At 41.8% G+C, this 22,743-nt stretch overlaps 1 protein-coding gene across 2 annotated transcripts in view; it reads right to left on the bottom strand.

The window, feature by feature from the left end:
- LOC111228013 (metal transporter CNNM4-like) overlaps positions 1-22,743 on the bottom strand; it is a 46,440-nt gene that overhangs the window by 16,923 nt on the left and 6,774 nt on the right. For both annotated transcript variants that reach the window (XM_022753779.1, XM_022753778.1), the window contains exons 2-4: positions 12,162-12,305; positions 11,689-11,823; positions 8,708-8,877 (exon numbers count right to left, since the gene is read on the bottom strand). In XM_022753779.1, the coding sequence (XP_022609500.1) occupies positions 8,708-8,877; positions 11,689-11,823; positions 12,162-12,305 (449 nt within the window). The remainder of the gene's footprint in view (positions 1-8,707; positions 8,878-11,688; positions 11,824-12,161; positions 12,306-22,743) is intronic.

Here is a 22,743-nt window from a genome sequence, read left to right as displayed (position 1 = left end):
TGAATAATTCACTAAACGTTACGTAGCTTTAATGAAAAGCTGGAACGAGCTGATGTAGAACATATATGTGATCGTGTCAGAAGGTGTGGAGTAAAATGACTTTTCCGACCTTGAAGCGACTTAAGAGTGACAAAGGGAGGAACATGCGTCGTATTAAATGATTTTTCGCATCTCTCACACGTCAAAAAATGTGCGCACAAACACACAACATACGGGCGTTAGTGCCCGAAGAAAGCAGATGTCCTAAACCCAGCGCTGCTAGCTTCAGCTTCATCAGGATGGTAATAAACCTCTGAATACATGGTACTTTTACATCACTATACTGGAACACCGTCTCTCACTCATTTCTAACCCAGGGCTGTGTTTCCGCTTAAAGTTCAAAAGCTGTGTGTGTGTGTGTGTGTGTGTGTTTTTGCTAAGACATGTGTGGGACGTGCACTGTAGGTGGGTCTTAGCCAAAGTTCAAGTCGGTGTGTTATGACTCATCAGCAACGTGAGCGAGAACTTCATGTCCCCACTCCGGTCTCTATCCATCAAACTGACACACATCAAGGCGCTGATGTTCGCCGGTACCAGACAGCTTTTAAAAACACAACCCTCTCTGTGACCTTCACTGATCAATTATACTCCAGTTTTACTGCCGGGGAGGCGGCATACTGCTGAGGAGAGGTGGGGTTATTTTTTTTTAAGGCAGAACTAAGGTAAAGTTGGAGTCTTTGGAAATACTAGAATAGAGCAGTGAAGCTTGTTAGGGTGTTTTATGAACACTGGAGGAGGAAAGACGGTTTAAAGACTTATTTTTTTATAGTTGTGGCCGTTGTTTCTCTAGATTGTGATAACATTACACTAACTGAACACCAGCAGAAATCAGCTCTCAGACAGTTTTAAACAAGTCAAAACCACTGTCTCTGAAGGTAAAACTGAGAGTGACACCGTCTGAAAGTTGTTCTGTAAACTAAGATTGGATGTTCATAGTGATGTTTGGGGTAATAATCATACAATTTCCCCTTGGTTTCCCTTTCAAATAAGGTTCAGTAGTCTGGTAGTTTGTTTAAAATCTGCCTGTCTAATCATTCGTCTCATGTTTCCAACCCCATTGTCTTTTTTTTTGGGATGTAACAGTGTTATTATTACCATTAGAAATAATGGCCACAACTATGACAATAAGAAGTTGCAGTACGTTTTTTTTGTTTTTGATAATTAATAGCTACTGTATGTTTCAGTAACAGATATTCGACAAGCCTGAATATACGTGATATACTTTGCAAATACCCACAAAGAACGACAGGCGATCTTACTGAAAACTGGGAAGGTTACAAGTATTTTTAAGACCCATTCAGGTGAATTACTGATACCAAAGTAAAGATATTTCAGGATGTTTGTTGTTTTTTTATTAATATGTAAGTGCATACCAATATGTTTTTTTATAAACGGAGGTTTGTTGAGGAGCATGTTACAGCCTGTGAATGTTTCTGGCTGGGAAGACACTGAGGAAAGAACCATTACAAAGTCTTCAAACAGGAAGGTGAGAGAGAAACAGACATCTCAGGTTTGGAGTTGGGACGTGAAGACAGTGAACAAGAGAGGAAGGTTAATAAATGTGTCGGAGTCGAGTCTTTAAGTCGCCGGACAAGAAGTTAGTTACTGATGGTGAAAGTGTTGGAGCTGAACACGACAGACACTAAACAAGGACGGAGGATTACAGTGTTGGAACAGGGCCAATCAGTTCAGAGGCAAAATTAACTGTGTGTGTGTGTGTGTGTGTGTGTGTGTGTGTGTGTGAGAGAGAGAGAGACTGTGGTCATGTGTGTGTGTGTGTGTGTGTGGTTGTGTGTGTGACCCACCAGCCTCGGTGTTTAGTGGTTTGTGACCATGCGTTTGTTATAAAAATGAACCGCTGACTTCAGTTAATGGTTGATGTCAAACTGAACAGTTTTCTCCAACAGTTTGCACAAAGTCACTGAGTCACTTGTGCAGTTACACACACACACACACACACACACACACACTTCCTCAGTGAGATGTTACAGTGTGAGTCAGTGTCAACATACATCAACTCAAGTGTTGATGGTGTGAGGTCACGCACACGCACTCGCGCGCACACACACACACACACACACACACACACACACACACACACACACACACACACACACACACACACACACACACACTAGATCTGCCTCCTTTCGGTCTTTCTTATTCTCACAGGACAGACATTTTTCCAGCTCTTGTCCACAACAGGAAGAGTTGCTCACAAATAAGTTCTGACGTTGTCATCCAGGAATGCGACCACAACAATGGTGTCTGTTTATATTATCAACCGCCAGATACAGGAAATTAATTGGTGACAATGTCGATAATTGATCAGTTGTTGGCTCCGGCTTCTTAGACTTGCAGTAACAGATTTTTTTTGACCACTTGAGGGCAGTAGAAACAAGTTGTTAACACAACACTGACATCATCAGCTTTAAAGTTGATCTAACAACCTTGTTGGCAAACAGTTGTTTACACATCCAGCAGTTACAGAACAACGTCATCATTCATTTATAAGTCCAATATTCTCTCTCTTTTAGCTCTGTGTTTGGTCTCCACCAGCTGCTGGGGGAAATATCTGACTTTTTAGCTGCTAAATGCTCCACTATGTTCACCAGCTACTGGCTAACTGTGGGACAGTGGGATATTAGAGTGGACCAACACACTTGTGGGTCGGACAGTGACAGACAATGGGCTGAAACTCACTGTAAAGCTCAGTAAAGCAGATTCAGGTGGTAATTCATCACATATTGTCATTTCATCAAACATTTGAATATGAATGACTCAGTTTCATATTATTATAAATATGGAAAGTTGAGGGGTGGGTTTTGTGATGATGAGATAAACCTCTGAAGGCATCTATCTGTTGTTCTTTCCATTTTAAAAACTAATCTGAAGGTCAAAAAGACGACTGACAGATTCCTCAACAGTGATAATGATCATTAGCTGAACACCAGAAACTACCTGCTGATAAATAAACCTGACCATTTCCTGGAGCAGAAACACAGTGCGGCATCTTCCACGGAGCAAACTGAACGGTACAATATGACTGTCGACCAGGAAACTTACAACAACATGCAAATAAAGGAAAAGGATTTTATAAAAGGTTTATAAACCTCAAGAGTAAAAAAAAAAAATCATTCCTTCCTTTCATCCAAACTTGATCTGATAAAAAAAAAAAAACTTTTTAAAATGAAGTGAAATGACCAAGTTCAGATTTCCATATGTTACAGAAGCTGAAGGAAAACAACAGTGATGTGACTCTGCCTGTGTAGACCGACTCTGCACTGTGAGAATAACAGAGCATCTTTATAGAGGCATGAATCACCCTGGTCATAAACAAACAGCCTGTCTGCTGACAGCGTAGATCACTACCAGGGAAACACACACACACACACACACACACACACACACACACACACACACACACACAAACATACACAGACACTATAAAAGGAGTGGAACAAGGACACTGAATTATCTGTATCTGAGGTTTTTGGTTCTCATGAGTCTACTGGACTCCCACACATCGGACGCACATACACACACACATGAAGCTGGAAATACAAACAAACATGTAAATGTATTTACCCACAATGAAAATTAGGTCTTCTCATCTCTGCATCCATCACATGGACGGTCTTTATCTGTCTTTATCTATCACAACAATAGTCGTCCTACGTGAGAAACCTGCCTGTGACGTGCAAGTTACATATTAGATAGTTCAGATTCTTTCCCTCCATGTGAAAATAATAACATATAAGTTGAAATAAAACTCCACATCAGGTCTCTACAAGAGGCTCGGTTTCCACGGAGCGAGTCAGTGGTACTCCCTCCGTCTCTGAACCTTCCTCTATCAGTTTCTCCTCTTCCTCTGTTTCCAAACTCACACTCCTGGAATGTGAGAGTGTAATTTTGTTTACAGGACAAATATGAGCAGCACACAAACTCGCAGGCTGCTCCGAGACTCATATCATCACAGAAGATTTCAGGGGAAATTCATAATTCATCGACTAGTCTGCAGCGCATCAGTCATTAATGAAATATAACATTCATCAGCACAGGATCTAATGAAAAGAATAAGTGAGGATCTTAAAGTGCTTACACCTGGAACCACCTGGATCAAAAAGCCCATGGTGTTTTTACATGGGATTTTGGATTACTGTAGAAATGAAGCTTTCCAACAAACTAAAGTTTATTATAATTCCACATTTGTAGTCTCATTGAGACACTCGTTAGCAACCAGCCTGACGTAACATCACGACTCAGATATTTACTCACGTATTTTATCGTCGCAGAATGAAACATGAACCGGAAGTGCTAAAATGAAAACTAATTTCTCTATTAGATATAATCTGACAAACTTGCATTGAAAGCAAAGAAGAGAAATATTGTTTCACCTTCATCTTTGTAATAATAATTGGAGGAATTTGTCCACACTTCACACTTTCTACACCGAGTTATTCACATCTACTGGCTCCAGCTGCATCTTTCTCTTCACAAAGCAACGGTGGAAAATTCCCTCCCTGGCACGCCGACTCTAAATGCCTCCCCTTCCAAAAAGGTCTCTACGGATTATTCTACATGTGGGGTCTCCGCGACAGCCCTCCACATCCGGCCTCCCACGGGGAAAATCTCACCCAGACAAACGGCGGGGAGAAAGCCGACACAGATCCCCAGATTACTGGACTCGGCTAATGACTGTTTGGGGACAATGACATAAGCGACGTGTGGGAAATAAATAAGCATGAAAGAGTGAGATTAAGACAATGAAGCGTAGTTTTCCCACCCTGTGGGATTTGAACGCACGTGTACATGTACACAGAGTGGATACTGCAGATGTGTAAACGCGGTGTCAGTGATTTGTGTGTGTGTGTGTGTGTGTGTGTGTGTACAGTGTGTGAACGTACAGAGAGAGAGAGGCAGAGGCTGTCAGGTTGAAGTGGGTGTGTGAGTGTGTGTGTGTTTGGGATTAGCGTATTGACATCTGACTGACAGCAGGCGAGTGTGGCCTCCTCCCCCCTCCGCCAGCATCTTATATAATGGGGATCAATTAGTGAAGAGCAAGTCCTCTAGGACCGGAGACACAGCTCTCCTCCATCACTCTCTCCGAGCACAAGGTCACAGCTGTTTCAAACATCCTTTGACCTTCCTCCTCTTTCCTTTTCAACTCTCTCCTCTTTATGTTTTACCTTTCTCATGAATAAGACGGGTAAAATAACAAAGATGAAATAAGTCATATTAATCGGGGAAAAAAAAGACCTGTTAATTTCATGGTAAAACTTTATTTAATTAATACCACGGACGCTTCAGTTGTTGATTTTACTTCACCATTAAAAGCACCAATAAACCTAAAACAGCAGCCGCCTCACCCCCACTACTTACATGACTACTTCTCCCTTCTGTATGCATATCAAGTGAATATTTGGTGAACCAGATATCTAATCTTTATCCCTTCAGTAATGTAATTCACCCCGTTTCAAACTGACTTCAGGTCTTTTAACAGGCTGCACGATGGACAGAACTACAGCCGCATTTTCAGTGTAGCGACTTTCACCACCTCCAGTCTGGCGCTGCACCAAATCGGGATCTTTAAACCCTTAAAGAAGCCGCCTAATCTCCTTGTAGAGTTTAATTGACTTTGGATCACTTGTGACTTCCAAACTGTTGTTGGTGTAACAACACACATTACTCAGTTTTTACCTTCTCTTGACCGCCTGGTCTCAGTATCTGTCAATTAATTCCCGCCATGTGGTTTCTACTGCATAATTGTTGTGAACAGCATATTTTATCTTGACAGTCATAAACTTTGTCAAAGCACAACTTGGGGAACGTTGGCTTTGAAGCTTTAGTGAGGATGCAATCATAAATTAACCATATTATGTACTTACCTAACAGCAACTGCTGCAACAGCTTGTTGTGCTCAGAGGAAAACATTATAATGACAGCTTCAGGGGGAGAGAGAGAGAAGGAGACTATCACTGCCTTATGGTGAATATTATAAAGAGAAAAACAAAAATATAATGTGCCTGTGCCTTTTTCTCCTCAACTGATCTGTCATAGTAAAGACTGAAAAGAAAATGTTGTTTTTGTGGCTGACCAGAGGTTTGTGTGCGGACAGAGCGGTAAGATTTTCAAGGCTTTTATTGCTCACAACGACACGAGGTGGCGGTGGGAACGAAGAGTGAGTAAGAGATGCCTGTTCTTGTCTGATAACATCTTTGTGGACCGCGTAGCAAACACTGCTGGAACTGTGAATCACAACATCAACACCAAATCCACACACAATGTAAGCGTACAGTGGTAGCACAAAAAAATACCACAGCAAATCAGCCTGCTGTCAAGATACACAGGAAACACCGCACAAGAGAGACTCAGAGCCTCCTCTCTTCTGATTGGCTCACCAACCAGTTGTTAGAGAGGAGATGTAAAACTACACTGAGATGGATTTTGGTTCTTAAAACCACAAATATATCTTCTTATGGATAAACCCTTCAAATAAAATACGGGACCTTTTAAAGAACCCCAAAACTTGAAATATTGTTGTTTTCAGGGCCACTCAGGTGTTTTATAGGGGAGCTACGTGCCAATTGGCTCCCTTGTAATTTAAACACTGATTAGAAGAACTATATAATTCTTCCAAAATGTTGAACCTCGTGCTATTCTTGAAAATACTTCTGTTGGAGACTGCTACTCTCAAACGGCAGTGAGAGACTCCTGAGCTTTCTGAATTTTAAAAACCATAACTGAGTGAATTTAAGAAGTTCATGGACGGTTAAAATTATTCTTCGAAGATTATTCTGGTTTTATTAAGCAGCTCTTTTTCAGTGACTCAACCTAAAAGCAACCACCAACCACTCTTTGCTTTATCAACAAATCTGGGACCCCTGACGGGCCGGCGCTGTGTACGACGCCTACCGCCATCTGTTGCAGGCTGCAGTTAGAGCCACGACGAGAACAACAGGGCAGATCTCTTGGTGCTCGGTGCTGCTAAGCTGCACATTCACTTGGTAAGGGAATGACTTGACAGGTGGAGAGGAGAAGGAGAGGAGGAGGTGGAGATGAGGGTCATAGAAAGGCAACAGGAGGAGTGTGTGTGTGTGTGTTTGTGTCAGTGGAGGGTCAGTCCCATAATCCATGCTGCACAGCTTTTAGCCAGGCTGAAGCAATGGGTGTATTACATTTAGAGGGCGGGATGAGTTCATCACAGTGAGTCAGAAGGCTGTTATACATACAGCGTGTACCTGGTCTTTAGAAAGTGTTCTGGCATTTGGCAGGGAAAGCAAGTTAGTGTGTTGTTGTTTAAACTTGATTTTCAAGATCAAACTTTGCAGGGTGACGTATGTCCACAAGAGGCCCGACACACTGCTGTTATGTTTCTGTTATAACTGTATTTTGGAAATCATGTGGCTGCCATTACTCTTTCCGCTTTTCTTTGCAACTTTTCACTGGCTTTTACTGTTTTTGGGGACTGGCTTGCTACAAACTACGTCAAGTTCAAATCCCTTTAAGTTTGAAGTTTTTCTGCCACCGAACGTGGTTTCTTGCCGGGAGCAAGCGGTGGTGACTGTCGCTCGACAAGAGCTTCAGCCATCACTGCGTTTACAAGACAAGAGGTTATAATGTGCCCTCTCAAGCAGCGCTACGTCTACAGGGCTGATTGGAGGCTACAGTGAGTCGCTATCGGAAAGTAACAAGACTGGCCGGTGGCTAGAGTGTTAGCATGCTAACTTCAGTAGAAGAAAAGATGTGATAGAGACAAGAGTTAACACTGGCGTTGCTTTCCGCTGGAGACAACTCTCTGTGAGTAAAGAAATAAAGTTTGATGCTGAACTCGCAACGTTTCTTCTTCACTAGTAAGTAAACAGCTGTTAATGCTAACGTTAGCTACGTAGCAATAGCAAAACTTAGAAATAGCTCCTTTAAAAACCAAACTCAAGTGTAAAGTCAACATGGACGAGGAGTCCTTACAGCGATCAGTAGCAACGTATATTTGAACATCTACATTTCCATGACAACTGGGCAAACTACATCTGCTGATGAAGATCACATGATATGACTGAAAGTGCAAGAACAGCCAAACTGTGGGCAGGCATATATAAGCATTTAGCTTCGGCCTCAGCCTGTTCAGTCAATACTTAACTTGACTTTGTTTTGTTGCTGTCTATATTGTTCATGTTTACTGTAGGGTTACAAAAAAATACTTCAATTCACTAAATGGAGCCTGTGTTCAGACTGCAAGGTCAAGAATGAATGTTGAACGAATGTTTGAAACTCAGAGAAGATATGCGGTGTGTATTCAACATCAGTCAAAGTTAATATTCGCACACTGGAGACAAAACAATCGTTGAATCTGACTGTACAGACAGAGATTATGTAACGGTTATGTGTTTGGTTGAGGTAAAGCTAGATATTTTGTACATGTGTTGGTGCATATGCATGTGTGTGTAGGGGGATGTTTCAATCCACCAGTGTGTGTGTGTGTGTGTGTGTGTGTGTGGGTGTCTGTGGAAAAAAAAAAAATCCCAAAGAACTTCAATCTGAAGCCAGTATAAGCCAAATCTGTTTCTGACAGCAGTGTCAGCGACTCCTGAGTTTTGCTTTCAGAGCCGCCGTTGAACCGCCCACAACCAACTGCACTGAAACAACAAGCGGCTGAATCGCTGCGTACCTGCAGGATGAGCACGAAGTAGTCGACGGGCTTGCCCCTCTGGTAGACGTAGTGATGGGGCGAGCGCTTGTCACTGTCGTTGAACTTGATCTCCTGGATCACGTCGGGATGGCGCAGGATTCGCAGCAGCACCTTGTCTGAGATCTGAGACGGGCTGAACAAGCTCACCTCTGCAGGAGAAGAAAAGAGAGACTTTTACTTTTACTTGAAGCTGACGATTTTTTTTTTTTTTTTTTTTTTTTTTACTGCTCTGCAACGTAAACTGTTAATTGCTGCGATTACTTTTAGTTGATTGGCTGACTGATCCAGGGACTTATTAAATTAGTCATTCGTGCCATTGTCTGGAGTACAACATGGAATTAAACAGTTACATGAACGGGCGTCATTTGTTCAGACAGCAGGTGAACCTACACTTCACAATGTAGCATGACACACTGATGACGACAGGCTCTGTCTCTACAAACTGAATTAATTAAGAGGATTATTGTTCAAGCAGAATTTAACAACGTATTAAGCATCTCATGTTATAGGTGAGATAAATGGAAAGTACATGAATTTGTATCAGTTAGAGTTTTCCGAATGCATTTAAATAAAGTTCAGCTCTTTGTCAAGTTTATGAAAAACACTCAAAAGTACATTGGAGCATTTCCTGGTTTCCTTAAGTGTAAGAGTATAGTTCTTTTAACAGCCCGATTTGAGCATTTCTGTTCGTTAGACGCTTGAAAATCTATTTATTTTTCTATTTTGCAAACTGAATAATCATTTTAGTCATTTTTTAACAAAAATATACCATCAACATCTGCTCATCTCAACGCTGCAGCTGTGAGGAATCTGTGCTTGTGTTTGTCTCGCATGATGACAGTTTTAATATGTTTGGCTTTTAAACTGTTGGTCGGATAAAATGAGACATTGAAGGACGACACCTTGAGCTGTGGAAACATATAACATGCATTTTCCCCTTTTTTCTAACATTTAATAGATAAAATGATTCATAAAGAAAGTGCACTCTGTACTTTTATCATCTTTAGACGCAACCTCATCTAATTAGCCAACATACTCATCTCCGATTGACTTAAATGTTCGCATTTCAGTGAACAGGCCCTTGAGAGCAGTGGAGTAAAAGTCAAATCTTTCAACAAAATGGAGGAAAAGGAAGTGAAAACATCTTGACCTCACCACAAAAGAAATCCCTCATCTTCCTTAAACGTTTACAACAGGTTTTGAAACTTGACGCACTGAGTCTGAGCTGCTTCAGAGAATGATCAGACTGAACTGTGAATTTATTTACAGTGCATTCGTATTTTTCCCCATGCTTATATTTTAATCATGTATGTGGTTATCTTTTCTTTGTCTGTTGTTGCCTTTGTTTTGTTGGTACCTGTTATCTTAAATAGAGGGCCCTTGTTTCTTATTGTTTTCTTATTGTTTTTTCAGAATGTAAATAATGGCTGAGTGAAAAAATTGTAAAGGTGAAACAATGAGTCGATTATTAAATTAGAAAAAATAATCAGCAAACTATTTACTACAGCTAATGAAAGGATCATTGAACATTTAAAAACATTACATAGACTCATCATCGCTAAAAACTAATCAACAGATTAATCAATAATAAAAATAATGGCGATAAAATAAAATAAAATAAAAAAAGATTCAGCATCAAGTTAAAAATGAGTTTTCTGGCCAACACTATTACATAACAATGATATTGATTAATGTGCAAAAAAAAAGACGAAATGAGAAATGGTGAAATGGTGAAATGTATTTGGTTTACATGCATTACTCAACTATTGCTAACCAGGCTGTTGCAATCAGCCATAAGTGCCTCGGTCTCCACCCAAACTGAGAACAAAGAAACCAACATACAAATAAAAGCCTATGCAACGCACAGTGAGAGGTGAGGCCTATATGACTGGTGGTGTCAGAATTCATCATCCAAACGGCAAACAAACTCCTTTCACTCTCTGCTCTTACATACTACGTCAACAAGGGGAAAAAATGTTCCATGACTTTTCAATGATTTTCCATGACCATTTCAGAAACACTCGAACAGCCTATGACTTTGATTTCAGCCAGAGAAAAACAATCTACAGACTGACTGAGCTTGTTGTTCCAAAACACAAAAGTAGGATTACACTGTGGTGCCCTAATGCACTAATAAAATCCCTTGATATTCCCTGACTTTCCCCTGTGTGGCTACATCTTTCAGTGATACTCGAGATATCCCCTGGAAGAAATCAGTTGTAACAGAACTCAGACACAGTCTAAAAACAGCTGGGTAGTGATCATTAATCTGAAGGAGAACAAAAAAAGGAAAAGAAAAAGGGAAGCAGTAACTTCCTGGACTGGAATGCATGACAAACTAAACAGAACCTCAAGAAAAATGAAAAATCGAATTCCTGCGTAATGAATCAAGACAGAAAATCGAGACCAACATCCTGAGAAAGAAAACAGAAACAAAGTAAGCAGACGCTGATGTAATGCCTGCAGAGGAAGACTCTGGCATGCTCCTACACCACAGTGTCTGTGAGACAAGGAGGTGCTACGTCATGCTAGCAGCAGCTAGTGCTAACTGCTGCTGGCAGAGCATATTAGCTAACACTCTCTAACCAGGCAGACTGCAACACATTCTCAAGTGATTTGCAGCGGCGACGGCTGCATCACTTCCAGCTGGCTGGAGTCCAGAGTCTGCTTGTGGTGGTAGGCACAGGCAGGCGCACACAGCTTGGGTCGTAAATAGATCCTCCAAATAAATCAACACAGTCAAACCTCCTCACTGCGAGTATGGACCTGCCCGGCTCGTCACATGGCAAGATGACAGAATCCATCTCTTACTGACATCCTGAGGAGAATCATGTAGCGACATATGTTCGAATGCACGCTTGGCTTACAGTTTATAAATGATCTACTGGCTGTGTGTGAGTAATACTGTGATAAGTGGGTTTGTGTGTGCACGGTTTCATCAGTATCAGTCCACTCCCCACCTGTGGCCAGGAAGCGATGGGCAGCGAGCAGCAGCTGAGGAGAGATCTTCACTTTTGATTCGCTCTCGTGTTTGAAGGCTGAGAAGTCTCTCTTGTTCTTATTGGGCGCCACCTTTTTCCTGGTGCGGTTGTCAGCTGAGAAGAGAGACACACACATGGCAGACCAAGTTATTCATTATAAAATGTATACACGGAAGATCAAGGGGTTTATGCATTCAGCAGAACATGTGATTTTACAGCAGCTAAACAGCATTGTAAAAATCATCTTAGCTCTTCTGCAAAGTAACAGGAGTCATTACTTTATCTGTCTAAATATCTGAAATAGTCTGTGGACATGCATCTCAAAGATAAAGCAACACCAATATAGATAATTAACATTAAAGTAATGAAATAAGAAAGTTTAAGATGAAAACAGCAAAGAGAAGCTGAGTGATGAGTCCGTGACAAACAAAAGCAAAGACGACTTTACTCACTGTAAAGGTCCGATTCATCCAGAATCTCTGATTTAATTATCTCCTCGATCACGTCCTCAAGGGTGACCAACCCTAACACTTCGTAGAAAGGATCTCCCTCCCCCTCGTTGTTCACCTTCTGCACAATGGCCAGGTGGGATTTTCCTGAGAGAGACAAAGACAAGCATTAGCGACGTTATCAGATCATTCCACTCATTACTTCATGATTTACAATCAGCGACAGAGCATGTCGGGCTGTAAAATCAGGACCGAGATGATAACCCCAGTTATTCTTCTGGATCTTGTGATCAGAACAATTTGTCTTGACAATAAAAGACAGAAACATGATGCGTTTCTATCAGCATGTGGATTATTTAAATCTACCATATATGCACATGAACCCACAAGCACTAGGGCGATGTTGATGGTTAATAAAAGGAACCCCATGAAGGACCCCTGGGGGTCCCCGGGGATTGTGGGAAAGGTTGAAAGATTACTGTCTGACTGATTGACTTGAAGTATTAACTCTAGATTAACCAAAAACAGACTTTCCTGTTTGTTTATTTTATCCATAAATTAATTTTCAATTAATTTTCCTGAAAAAAAAGTTAGATATCAGAAAAATCTCTATATTATTATCACAATATAAATGTTTTGCAAATGTTGTATGAGATTGGAAATAGCATTCAGCTGAGTGTGTTAGACCCATATAGTACATTCAACATTTACTGTAAACAATGAAAACCACAGGACAAACCGTCAAATGCTGCCATTACTGCAAGTCTGTAAATACTGTGAACTAAAAATGAAAAACGTGGTTTGTTGTCTGTAATAATAACAACATTCATTACTAAAATCAGAGGAAACCTCTATGCTGCTGTGTAACCACCACATATATTTCTTGTCGTGTGACCCTCCAGTGTTTCTCACCCAGGTGAAGCTGGTTAGTTTGTTCTGGCTCCTGGTGAACTGCTGCACGAACTGGCAAACACTGTGTCACAACTGAGCATATGTAAACAGCTGCAGAGGCAGAGCCAGGTAATAAAGTGAAAAATGCACCGATGATATCAACGCTACAATCAAGTCTTGCTCATGCTGGTGCGTCAGGTAAAAGCTTCCTCCAGGTGCGTCTGATCGCTGACCCTTAAAGATACTTGAACGCTCTGAATCTACATCTTCCTTCAAAATAATGCAGCAAACAACGTGATGAAGGCTGATGTGTGCACTTTAAAAGTTGGTGATCTCTCAGCAGATGATGTAATGCAGAGCTCTGGCTGTTAGAAAGCCATGTTGGCGTTCTAAATATCATTGTTTACCTTCTCTTCTGTAGAGGTTTGGACATATAACAGCTCTTAGTCATAGACACACGTCAGACCAGCGCTGTACGCTGCAACATGCAATCCCTGCCGAGCCCCTCGGTCATGACAAACAATCATATCATGATGGATTCCTGTCTGATAACGGCTCTTTTCTAACATTAACCTATCTGCACACTCGCTCTGCTTGCAGCACAAAAACCCTGTTAATGTGTACAGGTCGTTAGAGCCGGGGTTGGGTCTGGACTTCGGCCACAAACGTTACTGTACAACACAAAAAAAAAAACACAGGTGCACAGAGAGAGAGACACACACACACACACACACACACACTCGGCTGGATTCGTCACATGATAAACTCTTCAAAGTGCAGACAGACGCTGGCTGGGCCACAGCGCCGTATCCAAACAAGTGCTGGGTCGGCCTCGGTGATGCTCTAAATTATTAATGATGCTGCCAGTAGGAACCACTCACAGGATATCTGGGGGTTTGGTCCCCGAGTGAATCACACACCTCTCGACCCAGGCAAACACACAGCGCACATATGAGGATACACATGAAAGCAAAGGTTTAAACTGCCCTCTGTCTCACACGCAATTAGTTTGTGTGAACAGCAGGACAGGTGAAGGCGAGTGAGGCCACTTGGCACTGTCTTCACTGTCGGTCAAAACAACATTTTAAATGAGTCTCAGTCGTACCACACAAACACGTTTTATTCTTATTCTCCCCAAAACCACAAGCTGTCCCTTTGTGGTGAAGGATAAGACAAAAGAGAGGAAGAGGTAAAGAGAGCGAGAAATCACAAAGGTCCATCGACTGTTTCCAAAAAGAGAGCAGCAGATCAATGGGATTTAAAAAAGAGCAATTAAAGGAAGACCAAGGGCTTTAAGTGTTTTTTCTTTGTGTGTGTGTGTGTGTGTGTGTGTGTGTGTGTCCTTGATGTCTGCCTGCTTGTCCTGGCAAAGTGGGCGCTGCTGGCACAATGACAAACACACACTCCTCACGCTCTCAGCTTTGACCTTGCTCGGGTTTTTTTACTACGCGAACGGAGCAGAGAGACTTTGAGGAATCCATTTCCCACCGGGCTGGCTTTTATTGTGGGAGTCTGTCATCTGATGTGATGTCACGGCGCGAGATGGGCGGGAGGTGGGTGGATGATGTACTGTGTATTTAGTCTGGATGTTGAAGTCTCGAGAGGAAGCAGCAGCGTGGCCCCGACATTCATCGTTGGCTGAGTAACAAGTCACAAACAGTTCAAACGGCTCTTACTGGGGGTTTTTTTTTTTCTTTTTTCTTTTCGGAAAATCCATTTATCATTTCGGCTGTTACATGTCTGACACAATGACGAGTGTTTCTCACAAGTTCCCAGCGCAAACTGGTGTTTTCAACAAGCTTGTTTTGACTGTAAAGAAAGGAAAAGAAGAAAACCAATCTGTGTTTGAGAAGCTGTGAACAACCAATCAACTCATCGTTCAAATCCAACATGGTAGACTGACTACAATCAAATCAAACAGACCTGCAACTACTGATTATTTTAATTATCGATTAATCATTAGCCACAATAACAACTATAACAACAATGACAGCGGCAAACGACACCGGTGGACGTCCACGTTCAGAGCAATTTAATGAGTGACAGAAACACTGACGGCCAATCAAAACACATCATCAAAGTGACTTAATGTATGTTATGATTTGAATATGAGGGTGTGTTTGTTCCTCACAGGAGGGTGGATTAGTAAAACATATTTTCTATCAGCTATAAAGTGTGGCCTACGTATTGAAATAAACAGCATCTCTGTCTCTCTCTCTCTCAACTTTTCAACTGTTTTGTAATCTATTCGTATTCTTATTGATGATAAGAATGATAAATAAAAGCTAAATCAAGAGCTTTATCAATGTTGTGTTTGCTGTTTCTGGCTACCTCTTTTATATTAAGCTGATTGACGGTATAGGAAACACTTTCAGGCGCAGTGTAAAAGGTCATCAACATCCGACACAGCTGGAGCGCGCAGCGTGTGCTTAGCGCCTCTGTTTACAGAACAATATAGTTCATCAGTGTGGACGCTCACATCCTTATTGTTATAGGTATACTTATCTTTCCTGGGGAGCACGGCCCTTAAACGCGATAAAATTGGTGATTTCCAGAAGCAGTGGAGCTTAGACAGCGGAGTTTAGTGACATTATACATCGCAGGAGTGTGGGCACGGAGAAGAGAGAAGAGAACGAGTGTAGCATTTTAATACACATTATATACCACCAGTGTGTATCACCCTAAATGCAGTAAAGACGTCATGACCAATGACTAATCCCATCTTTCTGGTCCTCACACTTTTTTCACTAAAGATTAATTTCTTGATGTTTTATCTCCAAACCGCAAAACCGTGTTTAATCAAAACTCACATCACACGACGGAGGAATAATATAATTTCACGGGGTCTTTGGGGTGTGATTGTGACAGGATGGAGAATGTTTGTCAACTGTGTCCCACGCTAAGGAAACCTCTGAGCACATTCATTAGATGATTGTTGTTCATTCCACACGAGATCACTGTAGCAACCAAAATAGAGACATCATGTAATGGAAAAGGCACTCTGTGTGTGTGTGTGTGTGTGTGTGTGTGTGTGTGTGTGTGACCTCTCCCTGTGGTGCTGAGTCAATATTTCAGAGGAAGTAGGACCCCAGGGGACATACTTACCCCCAGTCACTGCACAGTCACTTGAGAGTCTATTGACTTCTTCAGAGCATACACACTCACACACACACACACACACACACACACACACACACACACACACACACACACACACACACACAAAGGCAGTTCAGCCAAATACATGCTGCTTTATGTGTTCAGTGTTCTGACCCGTGTCAGCTGAGTCTACAATTAAAAAACAAAAACCCACAGAGTCGCCCAGCTCCTGTGCGCCCGTGGCTGCTGATTTTCAGACGAGATGTGTTTGTCACGAAACACGGCGCAGCGCGCTCACCTCAGGCCCAAGCAGAAACACACACAGCTGTCACTTATCAGCCTGAGAATCAGACATGACAGGAGAGTGTTTTTGGTTAAAATCCATCCCTCCGTCGGTTTACACAGTCACGCTGTGAGCCGAGGCGACAGTGGACACCGTCGGCGCTCCTTGACTTTGCAAAGTGTTTAGACTGGTCACCTCTGAAGTCACTCATGAGCGCTCAGTTTGTGGGATGACCTTGTATTAACTGCTCTTCTGCAAGTTTTCAAGCTTGAAATTGAACTTGGAATATCACTTGAGAGAATTTGAAAGGCAAAATAAAGTTAATAAAGTTAAAGGGTTTTAACCAAACCACACGCACACGCGCACACACGCACACGCACACACACACACACACACACACACACACACACACACACACACACACACACACACACACACACACACACACACGCTAGCAAGCTAACAGTGCAAGGCATTGGCCTAACCATCAGGAGCAGCTGAGCTTCAGTGTTTTGCTCAATGACACATGGACACGAGGAGCCGGGGATCAAACGGCCAACCCAGTGATTAATAAAACTGGATTGAAAAAACGATTCTCCGATTTAAATCAATGTATCATTTTTCATTTGAATAATCAAATATCGATTCATAAAATCCCGAGATCGATAGGAGAGACGTGTGAAGCTGTAATGTGAAATCATTAATCACTTAAGCAGACTGTTTAATTTTCTGTCAATTGACTAGTTGATTGACTAATTGTTTCAGCTCTAAACCTACATATCAATCAATACATCCATCTATCATTCTTACTATTGTCATCATCATCATCATTTCAAGCAGCCTCCTACAGAGACAGTGTGTCTCTGAAGCTTCACTATAGGGACCAGCTGAAGGGCAACATCCCCAGTCACTGGAGGCAGCCGGCAAAACAGAGGACTGATTTATAAAATCTACCTTCATTCAGTCCGTGTCCTTGAAACAACTTGTACTTTTGTAGGAGGCTAACGGATTTTGTTTTCAAGAAAAGAAAAAAAGTACCACAAAACGAAGACACAGCAAACTACGTGAGAGCAGAGAGGAGCAATTTACCAAAATAGGAACAGAGAAACACATCGACCTTTGTCACAAACACTAAACCCCGCTGAGCTCCAGACTGCAGCGTCTCTTTCTTTGACTCAGCGAAGCATTTACTACAAAATGAACAAAAAAAAACACCTTTCACACACAAAATTCCCAACATTTCTGAGTTTTCTGTGTGAAGTCTCCTTTGTTTTGTATCGAGTCCCTTCCACTAGTTGATTACCTGCCTGTGTTTTTAATATATGACATATCACTTGTCACATATCATCATCGACTGAGCTGAATCTATCCATCGCTGGTATTTTTTTAAATTTATTTATTTATTTATTTTTTGCACGACCCAGCAGGTCGGGTGACCTTCCAGGCTGTCTCTCTGCCCTCCGGCTCTTCCGTCACCAGCCTGTGAGCCCGGCCCGTTTGTTGACATGAAACATCGGCAACAAAAAAGACGAGAGGGAGAGCGACGAGTCTGTATGGGAAAGGAATGCCACACGCATACCGCCCACGCACAAAACACAACCACCCCAGTCCACATATCAGCAGCACTGACCACAGACACCGACTGCAAAACATGCACGCCGGGAGAGGACGAAACAAAGACGCACGGCTGCAAATATGCGTGTGCAAGCTCATACATACATACATACACACACACTTGTGTAAATACAGTGCACACATACACAAAGGCTTGTTGTGCAGGACGGGTCAAGCTCTTCCAACCTGTTTTTCCAGCGAAAACTGGAGCCACGTGCAGATTGAGTTACTCTGATTTTAAGGAACAGCAGTAGCTGAAATTGTTTTATTTTTGCTTGGTGGATTAATTTCCGATTATTTCAGAAACAAAACTTATTCACTGCGTCTCATATCGACATCCTCACCACTTTTGGCTGCAGCAGAGGGCGATGAAAGGTTGAGGTTCTGGCTGCATTCAGCTGTACAGCGGCACAGCATAAAAAAAGAAAATCCAGAGGAGGTGCGTTGGTGTGGACGCGCTGCCAAAGAGTCTCAGTGAGGAGGTGAAATATAAACCACAGGTTTGGAGGTTTATCAGACACCAAGACAACGCACAGCAGTAGAGCAGATATCCTACCCGGTGTGAGCATGTGTATGTGTTTGATCGGTCACAGGATTGCACAAGTTGTTTGCTGGAGTTCTCAGCATCAGGATCCTGCAGTGCCAACACTGTGGGCTTATTGAAAAGAGAAAGGAGCTTACTACAGCTGAAAAGATTCATCAATTAATCGATTAGTCCTTTGACAGAGAATTGCCCTGCAACAGTTTTGATAGTCGATTAATACTTTAAAGTTATTTTCTTAAGTAAAAATACTGAATATTTAATGGTTCCAGCTTCTCACGCTAGTTTTCTTTGGGGTTTTGTCTCAATTAAAGCGGAAATTATTTTCTCGACAGTCTGGTCTGTAAAATTTCATAAAACTGCAAAAAGTCCATCACAGTTTTCCAGAACCAAAGGCAACTAGTTTTTTTTTTTTTTTTTTTGCAGCTCTACTTTTTTTTATGCAAACCAAGAAAATAACCATCAGATTGGTCAATGATAAAAATAACTGTTGTAGTTTGTGTTGTATTTTCTTTCTTGGCCGTTGGCAGTCGTACTATTGCCAGTTATGGTTGGTGAATCAGACCACAATGCTTTTTGAGCACCAACTGGATTGTGTCCATTGCACCACGCATCAAAAACTGCCAGCTGCTGAAAGTTGGCACCGAACGCTCAGACAGATTTTCTGATCAGATGTCGTCTGGCTTCATTCTCTTTGTTTGTTAGTTGCTCATTTGAAGCGGCTGTTGCGTTGCGACAGAATGAAACCCTGTAGGTTTTAGCAGAAAAATATGTTTATATCCAGGCAAGTGAGTATAAATTTGATATGTTTTTGGTGAAGGCAGCAAAGCTTTGACACCAAACAGCCATCGGGGTCAAACAATTTAGATGAAACTCCGCCCTGTTTCCAATAAACCGCCATAATCTGAAAATAAAATGCCTCCAGCCTTATCTTCTCATTCCACTAATACGTTTATATTAGACTCAGTGTTGTGTAATATGATGTGTAGCAAAACTTCAGTTCAAACAAATGGACAAGACAGATACGTGTGCCTGTGTTGGGGACATCAAGTCGTTTCTGCTGAGCTGCTCTTTTCTTCATGCTGACTGATATTATTGTGGCACATGGTCTGGTTGAAGTGTTGATATGAGACACACACACACACACACACACACACACACACACACACACACACACACACACACAAAACACAAACCAAGTTGAAGTTGAGAGGACTGCAGCTGCACTGTCAGCACTTTGAGCTCGAGTGACATGACAGGAAAAGAGAGAAACGCAGCAGGCGGCTGATAAGAAAACGAGAGAGAGAATCAGGGAGAGAAACGCTGCTGATTGTACGAGTCCTGATGAGGCAGAGTGAAGGTTTGTATAGCATCGGTCCACACTAATGTTTACTGTGGTGTGATATATAGTAATTACTATTATTACGGTGAGACTGTTCGGTCAGCTACTGTTCACAAGGTCGAGAACGAGCTTTCAATCTCAGCTCATCTCCAGGTTCATGGAGTTCAAAGTTCCTCTCTCTTCAGACATGTTTTAAACTATGTAAAATTACTCTGCTGTGATTAACATTTTGTTTAACGTGGTTTTCCCACATAAAACGTGAACAAAAAAAACCCCAAAACTGCGGCTGGAGGCTCATTTCTCTTACTTCCTCATTGAGAAATCTGGACCAGGCCTCATGTCCCGCCCACCACCGCTGCTCGAGACCCAGACTCGGATGAGGAGTCTTTTCACCACCAAAATCGGCGACTAGCAAACATATCAGAACGGTTAGCATAGTTAGCATCTTTTATTTGTTTATGTTGCTTGTTAGCTCGCTCTCTGCGCTGACAAGGTTTCAGGTTTATTTAGCCCCGCCCCCTGTCCCCACAAGTTGACGGGATTGGTTCCTTACTTTATATGACGTATGAATCCCTGGCCGTCTGAATCTGTTTTTATAAGACTGTCATTGGTTCACTGCAGTTCAAGGTGAAAATGCGAAGTCATGGCGTTGACTGATTATTACGCTCATGATATGTATTTGTAGAATATAATAACAACATCATTTGGATGCGAACAAGGTTAAAATTCCAATATTTGCTGTCTTTTGGTTCTGTTTTCCTCAACAAACTACTGAGGGATATACCTGGCTGCTAGACGATACAGTGGATGCTCAGAGCTTTTTCACTGAACCAGCCGCAGCCGAACACAACGCCACGAGAGAGTGAGCAAACAACAGTCATGTTGCCGGGCGGACATCTAAACAATGAGCTGAAACTCACTGTAAAGATGCGAGAAGCTGAGAGGAGCAGCAGACTCAGTTCTCTGTAGCTTCAGCACTACGAGCGACCACTTTCACATTATTCACAATTATATACAAAAAATATGTAAATTATAGTTGCTTTAAATGTCAGGAATTTAAGATTTTCATATTTTTTAAAGATCCCAGTTTAAAAAGTGGCAAAGAATGTGCGATGAGAGAAAATGTGCTCTGTGTTGGAAAAAATTAATTTGCTTTACAGCCTAAAAATAGCAACAGACAAAGGAAGAATATATTTTCTCAGCTGACACTGGAGCCATTGAAGAGATAAAAGAATGATCTGTCTGTGAAGCTGACGGTCTCTCAGATGAAGCAACTTTTTAAGTTTTGACGTGTTTCTGGAAACTGTCACATGTAACAGTGAAAATAAAACTTTGGTTCCAGGCCTAAAATCAGTTATTCAGTTTTTGTCTCGCACAAATGAAATCAGAGCACCACAGACAGGGAAGTCAGCTGAGAGGAGCGCGAGTGACTGAACGTTGGGAGTGTGTCGACGTGTGTGTGTGTGTGTGTGTGTGTGTTTACCCTCTGTAACTCAGCATAACGCCTCTCTTGAAAATGAAGAGACAGACAGGTGCAAACACAACTGTCTGCAGAAACATGACAGTGGCAGGAAAAGCTTCTGGAAGCCAGCCGGCCGTTAGCCGGTGAACAGGTACTCTACATCCTACATTTCCCATAATGCATCTTAACGGTGTCTCATAGTAGGCCCTGCAGTGTGTAGTCTCCAAACCCAAGCTGAGATAACGACTGCATCATCAGGGTTAATTTTTCAAACTAAAATAAAATTGTGTCAAACACAATTTGTCTGAAGTGCTAAAAATATTGTTGTAATGTTGTTGATGCCAAAATTATGACATATTCCTGAACATAGTGCAGACAAATCCCAGTTTGAGTGATCAGATATGAGGTTTAAGGTCAAAACTGAAAAAAGAGGACTCAAATTATTATCGAAAACGCAACATGGCCAAGTGAAATTGCAGGAGCTGCAATTTGTTTTATAAAATGCGTCACAACATACCATAAAGATGCTACAGAGATGCCCTGGCCTACAAATCCTTTTCTCCAGATGCAAAGGAACATGTTTGTTTGGTACAAGCCTCAACAAAACTCACATCATCCTCATTTTTATATTTCTTTCAGTGAAAATTAAATGCAAAAATGACCATTTCCACTGAAATGTGACTCATATCTCCAAAATATCTGCCAAAATAATCACAATATGCTGATTGTTCAGCCCTAGTTTACACACTGAATACAAAATCAACATCACGAATAATACAGAAAACAAGGATTTCCATGTGAGCAGGTAATGGGAGTGGATAAGAGCTCAGACGTCATCTCCAAACTCCTGAACCTTTAAGAGCACAATGCGTTCTGCTGCAGACTGCACGGCCTATTTCCTGTTTCACAATTGTTCATACACAGCTTTTAGTGAATAATTTAGAAGGGATCTGACAGTGTTTCCAACGTGTTCAGTTATCTGAAATATTCTTGTTTTGCCAGTCCTCCCATGTTTTCAACTTTACTGGCACACCTCCAGGCCTAATGTGAATTGTTGCATAACCTTTTAAATGCTTTCTGCAAAAGCGTAAGCGTCTCTGTTTCTTGCACCACAAAAGACTATTAGTATGTTAGCACATTCAATCGCTGCCAAGAGTGACTGTAACTGTTCTTCCCTAGACAGTCACTACAACACAAAAAAAAACAAAAACAAGGACAGATGGGCAGAGACTGAAAACAAAGGAGAACTGGAGGTAGCGTGATGGAGGACAAAGTGAGTGAGAGACACACCCATTGTACAAAAAGGAGGAGTGGAGATTCAGGTCTGCCCTGCGACAACCTTATCAGGCTGAG

The sequence above is a fragment of the Seriola dumerili genome, unplaced genomic scaffold, assembly GCF_002260705.1.
Source record: "Seriola dumerili isolate Sdu_G_001 unplaced genomic scaffold, Sdu_1.0 BDQW01000193.1, whole genome shotgun sequence".
Lineage (NCBI taxonomy): Eukaryota > Metazoa > Chordata > Actinopteri > Carangiformes > Carangidae > Seriola > Seriola dumerili.
Note: the sequence above shows the minus strand (reverse complement) of the source record. Positions and strands in the feature narration are given on the sequence as shown.